This window comes from Pinus tabuliformis, chromosome 6 (assembly GCF_031772625.1).
Source record: "Pinus tabuliformis cultivar Carrire ecotype Pingquan chromosome 6, CPIR1, whole genome shotgun sequence".
NCBI classification, from domain to species: domain Eukaryota; kingdom Viridiplantae; phylum Streptophyta; class Pinopsida; order Pinales; family Pinaceae; genus Pinus; species Pinus tabuliformis.
This window is the reverse complement of record NC_142292.1, coordinates 894,083,498-894,095,163: the sequence shown is the minus strand read 5'-3', so window position 1 is coordinate 894,095,163 and position 11,666 is coordinate 894,083,498. Positions and strand designations below refer to the sequence as shown.

At 33.5% G+C, this 11,666-nt stretch overlaps 1 protein-coding gene across 1 annotated transcript; it reads left to right on the top strand.

The window, feature by feature from the left end:
* Positions 1–4,753: 4,753 nt before the first annotated feature.
* Positions 4,754–6,094, top strand: LOC149261800 (protein JINGUBANG-like). Its single transcript, XM_089371197.1, has one exon. It carries the CDS (start codon positions 4,754–4,756, stop codon positions 6,092–6,094), a length of 1,341 nt encoding a protein of 446 aa, XP_089227323.1.
* Positions 6,095–11,666: the final 5,572 nt, after the last annotated feature.

Here is an 11,666-nt window from a genome sequence, read left to right as displayed (position 1 = left end):
AACAATTAGGCATTTGTATATTTGGGACCCAACACAAAATAATGTGGTTAGGGAAAATGCAATTTGACATCACAGTGGTAGAAGACACCTACCAAACTTTACCAAAAAAAATTGTGAGGAGACAGGAGAATCATACCCTTTATGCCTTTTGGAAAACAAAAGCACCAATTAAAGTTATTATCTTTAGCTGGCTAGTTTAACATAACAAGAATCCTGTTTGGGAAAACTTGCAAAAAAGAAATTGGTATGGGTTGGGCATTTCCCGCATATGAAAAAACCATTCAGAAGAAAATGATCATATTTTTCTACATTGCCCTCCCACTACTTGGGTTTGGAAAAAAAATTCTTCCCCTATAGGCTTCCCCTATATTCAACATTCTTGCATTAGAGAGTCCTTGGAATGGTGGAGTTCTCAGAAACCTGCATGGCGAATTATACCTATCATTCTTTTTTGGGAAATTTGGAAAAGGAGGAATAGAAACATATTTCAAACAGTAGGGACGGTTTCTTTATAATCATTGAAAAAATAATAGCAGATCTTTCCTTTTATTCTACACAGTCATTATGCTCTAAAGAGAAATCCAAAATGAAAAATGACTTACATTTCGCTTATCCTATGGGTTTTTTTAATGGGGCAGCACAAGGAAACAAATGTGCATGTGGATTTTGGATTGCAATAAATGCTGACTTGATACACAGGATGCATTGAAATGTGGTGATGGTACCAATACCAAAGCTGAAGTTGTAGCTCTCTAGGGTCTCCTATGGTTCAACAGCTTCCTTGGAAACCTCGACTTACACATATACAGTGACTCAAAAATCATGAGCGATCAAGTCATGGGGAGAGAAACAATCAACAATCCCAGACTACAAGGTTGGATAGAAAGAATTAATTTTTTTATGGAAAACTCTGGACAAATACATAATCCAACACATTGAAAGATGCTATAACAAAGATGTAGACAGATTGTCAAAAAAAGGATTACAAGAAAGCAATGATAATTGGCACTTTGAGATTACATGGGAGAAAACCACATTCAACATGGAGAGCTTCCCAAATCCAGGTTAACCATTTCTATGAAAGCCTCAAAGTTTTTTTTGTATAAAATACGATTTATATAGTGTGATAATGTACTAATTCCTTATGTTCTCTCATCGGAAGAATGAACTCTCAGCAAAGCTCCTAAAAACGAAGAAAGACTCACATTCCATTTGTAACTGTTGTCTAAATTGTTCAGGGATACAAAAAAAATTTCTGTTTTTTGAAGATATATGCCTGGTCACTGGGAAAAAATAGTGTCCTCTATGAGGAGCTTTCTATAGCTTCCTCTCTAGATGGTGTCATTACAGATCAAAAGTCGTGCTTCATAACTATTCTGACCATACTGTGCTTCTTGTATGTGGAATTTTTTATTCTCTGCACTGGCTCATTACATTCTACATGTCAGACAATGCCTATAGGTTTTCTCTAGGGAGGGGACTACTACTCTTCTGTATGATGTCTGACCAACAATACAACAACAAATGATGTTTTTTTTGTATAGTCCTTACAGTATTTTCCACTGTATATGCTACTCTCTGTCATATCAATACAGAACAGTATCATGTTTTATATGTAATTTATGTTGCTCAAATGTGTTTCTGGCTCTCCGTTTCTCCAGAGTCACAATTAACATTTGATATCATGAGAACTGTTCTTAGTTAGCTTTTTCTCGCAAACGCTGACATCTAAAAAGATAATACATGTATATTTCCTACTCATATAATATGTATGTCAAGGTTTTTTCCTGCTTGAAGAAGAAGAATATATATATATATATATATATATATATATATATATATATATATATATATATATATATATATAATTTGTATTGCTATAATTATTTCTAGGTTCGAATGTCAGCAAGGATCTTCATGTTAACTCGTGTTCCAATTTCCAAAATTCGAATATCCAGTGTTCTATATTAAGAAAGATTGTTTTAGGATATATGGATGAAAAATATTATATGCTTTTCCTTTTTTTACAAGTAAATTGGAAGCAAATTACTGTATTTTGGGAGACTCATAAAACTGCCCAAAATTGTTAGGTTGCATTGAATTTTAATAAATTAAAAAAAATGATTTAAAAAATTAGATTCATACCACATGGCTCCCCACCCACCAATTCCCAGGGATTTTAGATTATTCCAATTTTAATAAGTTCTTCCATGATAAGTTCCTCATTATTATTTATAACATTCATTTATATATAAGTAAATTTTATCTAGCAAAATGGTCCATTACTTTAAATTTAAAAAATTAGAATAAATTTCTTAGGGATTTGAGATTATTCAAATTCTAATAAGTTTCTCCATGGTAAGTTTCTCGTTATTATTTATAACGTTCATTTATAATTCTTTTTTTCCTTAAGTTAAATTTGACCCATAATCTTTTTATACATGATTAATGAGGTATATATGTGCATTAGTAAGACATTCTTCGTGTTACAATAGTTTTTTTTTGTTATATTTATGAAATCTTTGGTTATATCAACGACATTAATATTTTTAATGTTATTGTACTAGTATTAATTAAAAGAGAATTGGAGAGTTTTAAAAAATAATAAATTTAAATGTACTCTATAGTAGTAAACCAAAAACCCTCAGCAAAAAAATAATATTTCCTCCTAACAAACTTTATTGTTTTGAATACCATCTTATTTTTTTGAATACCATGGGGATGTTCATTATTCAGGCTCACCTAGAACACATCAAGAATAATAGTCTTCTTATTATTATATTTAATTTGATATTATTGTTTTTCATGATTTATTATTAAGGTTATTAATGGTTTATATTTATCAATATTAATATTAGGTATTGTTTAGATATTTTTTTTTGGGGATTCAACTGTGTTAAGTAAGTCATTCATTTTTTGAATCCTAAAAAAAAGATATCTAATATAATGCATTGCAAATATCTTTTAATACCTAAAAAAAAATTATTATTATTATTATTATTATAATATAAAATAAGATAAGATTTATATCATTTGAATTTATAACTTTTCAAATTATAATATTAGATTAATAATCCAATATTAAAGTTTATATTAAACTTTAATATATTTATTAACCTATAAAAATATATCAAATACTTATTAATTAATATGATTGTGATAGTGATATTAAATAATAATATTTAATAATACAATACAACAAAATCTTAAATAGACAAGCGTTGATAATCAAGTGAGATTATTATGTTTCTAATATAAATCTTATGTTTTAAATGGAAAGCTTTGTCCCTCCAGATAATAACTATAAGGAGATCTTATGATGATGGCGATGAAAGTAAAAACAAATGAGACTGAAGGTACAGATGGATGATGAACCGTTTGTTTCCGAAAAAGAATTAGATCTATGCTGTCACGAAGTCTGAATATACATCACCATCACCATAAAGTTCTCCGAGAAATTGTGATATCGCAAAATAACCCTAAATATTCAAACAAAGATACAGTTCTTCCGGGATTGATTTTACACTTAGCAAACTGGTGAAGGAAACTCAACGACGTTTAATTGAAAAAAAAGAAAGGGACGGACGCTGAACGTTGTAATTTTTAATCTCTGGCTCCAATTGGGCGTTGCCAACCAATCTTGCAGCGAATAGTATGCGAACATTTACATTAGGAAATATTAAGTATCAATCTATAATTATTGGCTTACGAACTTTGAATATTAGTGTATTATTATTTAATATACAAATTGTCAAAACAATAAGTTAATAATTGATTTAGTATATGGTAATTAATATTTATCCTCACACATTTATAAACAATTTAATCTAGTTAGGTTCTTATAATTGACCTGGTATATGGTAATTAATATTTATCCTCACACATTTATAAACAATTTAACCTATTTATCTTATTCTCAAATTTACAGGATTAGCAGGATAATCTAATTCACATGATAATATATTTCATTTGGATGTGAATCCTGGTTATCCTTGCTTTGTATGATGTGTGGGCTTTGATGTGTCTATTATCATATTTAATAGGGAAGAGATTTTTTTAGTTTATAAGATTATCAAGGTAGTCTAATTCAAGTGATAATGTATTTCATCTGGATGTGACTCCGGGTTATCCTTGCTTTGTATGATGCATCTATTATCATATTTAATAGAGAGAAGAGTTCTTGCTTTGTATGATGCATCTATTATCATATTAGATAGAGAGAAGAGTTAGAGAGAAGATTATTAGCGTAGTCTAATTCAAGTGATATTGTATTTCATCCGGAAGTGATACCGGTGATCTTGCATTGTATGATGTGTCTATATGAGGAAGTTTTTTTATTTTTTTAACAAGAGGGCGATATGATTTTTGATTTTTAGTACAATTATTTTATATGATAATTATCAATTTTTAAAAATCGGACTTATATGGCCATATGTACAAGAATGAAAGGTAATTAAGATAATTACATGATTAATTTTGCGGCCATTTGTATATTGTAAACTAGAAGAGTACGCTTACTTTGAGATAGACTCTTAATATCTGAGTTATGGAATTTTGAACTACTTTTACTGTTAGAGTGGGAACCAAAAAAGAAAGAGATTACCGAAGTAACATTCACCCTATATTTAGAAAGGAAAAAAGTTATTTCCTTTGGGTTTTAGCATTGTTAGTTTGTTCAAAAGACATTTTCCCTTCAAAATTTGTTTCTGTTCACGATCGAGGGATCCAAAGTTTGCATCGAATTTGCTCGATTATGGATCCAACTGAATGCCAGTTTGGCTGCAACTCAGTAACTTATGTTTCATCACGGTCTTTACTTTCTGATTCAAGCGGCGGGAAAAAAAGGCCTTGTCTCAGTAATTATTTGTCCCACTTCATCACGAGGCTTCCCCCATGTAGCGACCCCATAATCTCTGTAGCAACCTTCGGCCGCAGCATGGTGTATGTTGGTACAATGAAAGGGAAAATACATATCTTGAATATGGACAGTTGCGACGTCGTTCACGTGAACACAGTCTGTCGCGAATATGAACCGGTAAAGTCTTTAGTGGTAGCAGGAAATAAAGTGTACAGCGCCCATAGGGATAAGAAGGTCCGAGTATGGCATCGTCCAACAAGGCGTCCTATGTCTCTGGAACTATCGACCACACTACCAACCAGGAGAAACTATCTCAAGAATCTTTTCAGATCCGCCAATTACGTGGAAATTGAAAGACATTACAAAAGCCCATGGTTTAAGCATTTCGATGCAATAACCTGCTCGGCCGTACGGTTTGACGATGACCTTCTGTACTCAGGTTCATGGGATAAGACCGTAAGGGTTTGGAGATTAAGAGATTTCGTGTGTGTGGAATCAATCAATGCCCATAACGATGCGGTGAACGCCATTGTCGTTGGTGGGCATGGGATGCTTTTTACAGCTTCCGCTGATGGAACTGTAAAAGCATGGAAGCGAGAGGCAGTAAAGGGAAGAGACCGATGCCACCATAGACTGGTCATACAGCTCAAACAAGGCAAGGATATTCCCGCGTCCCCGGTCAATGATATAACGTTAAGCTCAAATGAACTAGTTTTATACTCCGGGACATCAGCCTCTGAGATCCACTTCTGGACTTCAGATGAGAAGTCTCTTGAGATTAATATATCTTTCAGAGGAACCCTAAAGGGTCACAAACGTTCGGTTTTGTGCCTGACAAGCGTTGGTGAGTTGCTATGCAGTGGATCTGCAGACAAAACTATTAGGATCTGGAAGAGGGAGTTAGTATCAGGAAGCGAAATTCATCACACATGCTTGGCCGTTTTGGAAGGTCACAGTAGCTCTGTGAAATGCATGGCAGCTGCTGCTCCTTCATGGACAACTTATTCTTCCTCGCTGTCACCAAATCCCTCTTCTTCTTCGCCATTAAGTTCATATCAAGACAGTAACAGTTATGCTCGAAGTGTAGATGATGATTATGTTAATAAAGAACGGCGTAATTGTGATTCCAAAAAGTTTGTATTGTACAGCGGGAGTCTCGATGGCAGCCTAAGAGCATGGTGTATAAATAGTAATGGCATCCGAAGTGAGAGTTGTTGCAGTTATTCATTTAAGTAGGGAATCGTGGGCATTCATGTGATTGACATGATTTAAAAACAGCGTTGGCCTCAGGACAACGGAAGATTGGCATCATGTAGCTGGAAACCGAGGGAATGAGAATAACCAAGGGAACCAGTAATCGATCGGAGAGCTGTCTGATCTTTACAACAGTATTGTGCCGCTGTCGATGCTTTTACCAAACAAAATACAGTAACTTTGTTGTAACAAAAATCTTGGCAGTAATTTGAAATGTGAATGTATTTCGTTGTAACAAAAATGTGGTGGATAATTAACACAATCATATTATCAGAATGTATTTCGTTGTAACAAAAATGTGGTGGATAATTAACACAATCATATTATCAAATGCTATGTTTATCGGCATCATGTTTTATCCAGTGGCAGTTTGGTTAGCTATTGCTGTGTTATGTTCGAATTCTGAGATTTAATGTTGAGTCTGTGTTATGTATGAATTGTGAGATTCAAGTTCAAAAAATGGAAAGAAAAATGAAATTGATATAAACTAATTTTTTAATTTCCATCCGGTCAGAAACCGATTTTGAAGTTAATTGCTAAAACAGTAAAAAAAATGCAGCAAATTCCCTGCAGCAAAAGCCCAACGAGCTTCCTTTTCATATTATATGATCAATGCTTGAATGTCGAACCTAAAACTTTTCATAACCATGAGAATCAATTTCATGAGGTTTAGATTCGAATTTCAAGGTCAAATGAAGCGCAGCATATTCGTTGTGCTATTTCATAAGTTCAGTGAATTCATGATTTGTAAGTTTTTGATCATGCCTTGTACTTATTGATGTTCCAAAAAAGTAGAAAAGAACTCCCACGTCATCAGACACCCACTGGAAAACACGTCTCAAATGTATACTTCGCCCATCAAAATCATCATCTACAGCAGAAGCGCAACGCCAAAGAGCAACAACTAATATTTTTCTAATATCTCCTAAACGGTGAACTAGATTAAGCTTATTTTTTGTCAATAGGTTATTAAAATTATAATTATTATCCACAAAAAAATTGAGCTAAATCCAACTCATGGCTTTTGAGAAAATTTAAAAATGGATGTAGATGAAGATGGTTTATTTCACGAAAACCATGAAGCATTTTGAACTAAAATTAAGTGAGTTTATTCATTTCATTCTTTACATTTTCTTTAAACATTTCATGGAAAATGGGCACAGGGTGTAAGAGATATGGTGAAAATATGTTTGTACCATTAACATAGCAAGAAAGCGCAACGAACTAAAAATTCAGCGTTGGTGAAGTATCTAGTTGCTTTCTTCGACATGTAGAGGTGAATTGAACAACAAATGAGATGAACTTTTCAGAAAAATGAGAATTTGAAGTGAGGAGGTGGCTATAAACTCCTAACTTGCACAAGCGCAGCACCGAAGTGCAACAAATTTTGTTTGCATGAATTTGACCAGGTGTCGTAGTGTTTGACTGAGAAAAATAGTTGGTAGATGATGCTTGACAACCTTAAGAACCTTCTTTTAACCTCCATGCGCAAAAAGGAATGTCAAAATCATAACCCTTAACTAAAACTTCATGCCTTTGACGGTAGCGCAACGAGAAAGTGCAGTGCAATGAAGAAACACAACAAAATGGAGAAGTGCAGCAACAATTTGTGGTGATAATGATATAATGAAATCTTTGATGTGACCTTGCAATTGATTTGACAAGATACCACTTAATTCGAATTAATGATGAAAAACCCAAAATACTAATAACTTGATTCTCTAAAAGATCATAGCAAAACTTTACAACATGACCAAAATGATGATAAGACTAAGCTTGATTTTGACTACTATAATATAGGATACTAATAGGTTTATAAGATCAGTCATGGTCAGCCATTATCAACCATTGTCAATCATAGCCAACCATGGTCAACCATAGCAGATTGTTGCATTGCGGCAATGATTGTCTCAATATAAAAATCAACTATGGTCCAACGTAGCATTGTGACATAGATTGTCTCAATATGAAAATAAATCATGGTCAACCATGGTCTAACATCGCATTTTGAAAATGGTTGTCTCAATACGAAAATCAACCATTGTCCAACATCACACTATTAGAAAGTTTGTCTCAATATGAAAATCAATCATGGTCAACCATAGTCTAATGTTACATTGTGACAGATTTTATCAATAAGAAAATCAAACATGGGCAACCATGGTCAACCATGTTTATTTTAGGGTTTATAAGATGTTATGTTGGGTTTATAACCGATGGTCAACCATGGTCTAATCTCGCATTGTGACAAACTTTGTCTGAATATGAAAATCAACCACGGTCCACCATCGCATTGTGACAAAGACTGTCGACATTAAAATCAATCACGTTCAACGATGGCCAACCATGGTCCAATGTCACATTGTGATAAGGATTGTCTCAATATGGAAACCAACCATGGTCAACCATGTTCCAATATCGGATTCTAACAAAGATTGTCTCAATATGAGAATAAACCATGGTCAACCATGGTCACATTGTAACAAAGATTGTCTCTTGGTCCAATATCACATTGTGACAACCAAGGTCATGCTTGTTCAACCATGTTCTAACCTCGCGTTTTGAGAAAGATTGTCTCAATATGAAAATAAGGTATGGTCAATCATGTTCAACCATCGTCAATAACTATGATCAAATTAACCCATTAACTTTAAGCTTTAAATTATCTCAATTACCGAAAATCATAATACTTATAAAATTTCTATTTTTTTATTATATTTTTCTTAATTTTAATCTATTTGTTTCATTTTCTAATTCTGTTTTGTTTGATTATATTCATTACTTATATGTTATTCAAATTTGATAACCTACTCAACAACTTAGAAACGATAAATGAATGAAGACAGGCCGTGACAAGCTAAACATAGGGCCATTAAATTTCTCCTCCAAACCATCACAACTTACATCTTTCTTGAAAAAATCAGCCACCAATGTTCTTATTATTGCTCACGGACATGTATCATAAATTCATTTCAGTCTACAATATGCAACGTTCATGAACATCCATAATCCTACCTCTCTCTAAAAGATGAAAAACGCAGAAATCCGGTTTTGAAACAGATTGCGTTGAATGATATAAGACGAAATGAGGCTATTTACATCCACAGCTAAGAGTGGGGAAACGCGCACAAACCATCTGTGGAAACGAACAGATGAAGGGTAAACGACCAGTGGGTGAGTGAATTTCATTATTAATAAACATGTTAATTTTTTTCGTAACGATTAAGAGGAAAGCCTTAGGTGAAATCACATCTGTCCAGCTACATATCTGACGAAAAATATCCGCTGCCCATAAAACCTCAACCATCTATTCATCAATAATCAATAATAATAATAATAATAATAATAACAACAACAACAACAACAACAACAACCCTCATCCACCGTGAGTTGAAGTATATCCACGTCCACATTATGTAAACCCACATCCGCGTAAATATTAAATATTATGATGATGGTGATTAGAACTATTATTAAATAAATATGATGATGGTTTATATAATCTTCGTCATGAAAGAAGAGTTGTGGACGAAGCCGAGAAAGTATATAAAATTGTGCATATTTTAAAGGGAGCCAAAAACATATGAGAATGAAGGGTTAGGAATAGTAATTATTTTTATAGGTGGAGTTGGTTAAATATAGAGAGTTAGTTAATTGAGTGATTGAGTGATAATTGAGTCAAGTTATATTGAGTTAAATAGAGTTAAGTGATAGACAATTTTGAATGTGTGATTATATGTGATTACTTATCAAAGTATTTTAGACAAGTAGTTGGTTGGAAAAGAATAAATCTCTTTCATCGAGTTCATTTAAACATCATATTTTGCGTATCAACATAAGAGGCATAACTGCTGTTTTATGTCCTTCCCAACAAATTCACATGAAAACCAGATTTAAAAAATGAAAAATAACGGATTTGCAGCCGTCCATGTAAAAAGGAAAAAATATAATTTTTTTCTGAACTTTGAACTATAATACACCTTAGTGTGGTATACAGGGACTTATAAAGCTGATAGCCGTGATAGAAAGAAAATCGCGTTACAAGTCTTGGACTTACCGTGCTTTGCATCCACGTGGGTCAAGATTACATTGGTAGCGTTAGAGGACTAACGCAAGTTGTCGTGGCCGTGAAAAGAGCTAGCACGCAAGCCTCAATCAGTGAAGAACAATATTTCAAACAAGGGCTCGAAAATTTGTTTAGAAGAGGTCACGCGGTGAGAGTTGACCCATAAGATTATGTTAAAAAGATTCAAAAGTTTTAAATAGGGCTCCGTAAGGCTTTTTATGTAGTGTGACTCTAGCTTTACAATTGAAGTGTGTTTTGAATACGTGAGTGTGTTTTGAATACGTGAAGGTTCATATGAGTGTGAGGAATATATAAGGAGATTTTTTTATATAAATTTTTTTTATAAAGAGTTTTTATATAAATAAATAATGAAAGGGAAAAATGAAATTTATTATACGAAAGGGTTGTTTTTTTAGATTTTATTATATATAAAAAAAAATGAATGAAAAAAGTTTTTGAGTTTTCGCAAAACTCTGTTTATTGGCAAAATTTGGTTTTTTTGTCAAGCATGATAGTGTTTTGGATGAAGATTGTGTTTTACAGGGGCACATATTGAAAATCATAATTTTTTCAGGGGCGATATGGAAGACAACCTCATGCAGTGAGCAAAGCAATATAGAAAAGGAATGAAAGTAGTCATGGGTCGCAAAGCGCGACTGAAGAAGACTAAGAAAATGAATTAAAAAAAGAGGAGGAGATTGTTGCCATGGTTAGAGAGGTTCACGCCGTAGCCAAGGAATTGAAAAGTCTAGTAGAAGACAAAGAATAAATCGAAGGTGATTGGTGTAGCTTTGATCTCCTACCACCTCCTATGTTTACATGTGAATATTTTGATCATTGGTTTATCAAGATGTTAACTTTTCTTAGAGCTAAAGAATTAATTGAGTATGAGTCTAATAACCCATCTGATGCAATGTGTGATGATTTAGCATTGAATTTTATAAAATATGCATTGGATGAGAAGTGTTTGTGTAAGGTAGAAAACGCTACAGCTTCCAAGGAAGCATCGGAGATCTAGGAAGCAGAGTTCGACACATAGGAGAGAAACATGCAACATCAAGTTATGTCACAAGCAAAGAATTCAACTGCAGATCTGAGAGTAGATGAGCAAGACTCTAAGAGGAAAAGAAAACTTGGAGAATCCCACTCAAAAGTGGATGATGGTTGTTAAGACCATAAAATTGAAACCCATTATGCAAGCATGCATATGGATGAAGAAGATGCAACAAAGATTGCAGAGAGAGACACAGTTTCCTGTGTATGTGAAGCAGAGCAGGAGAATATAAATGTTCAAGGAATCCATTGTAACATGGATGATACAAACGATTGTGAATCCCACTGCAATGAGGCACATGTGAATGATGAGTATAAAGTGGTATGTAAATTGGTGAATCCAGCCGCAGTTGGTGGATTTGGTGAAGTTGAAATTGTCAATGAAATTGACAATGAGCACATGGATGTTCGGATATCCCACTATAGTTTGGATGA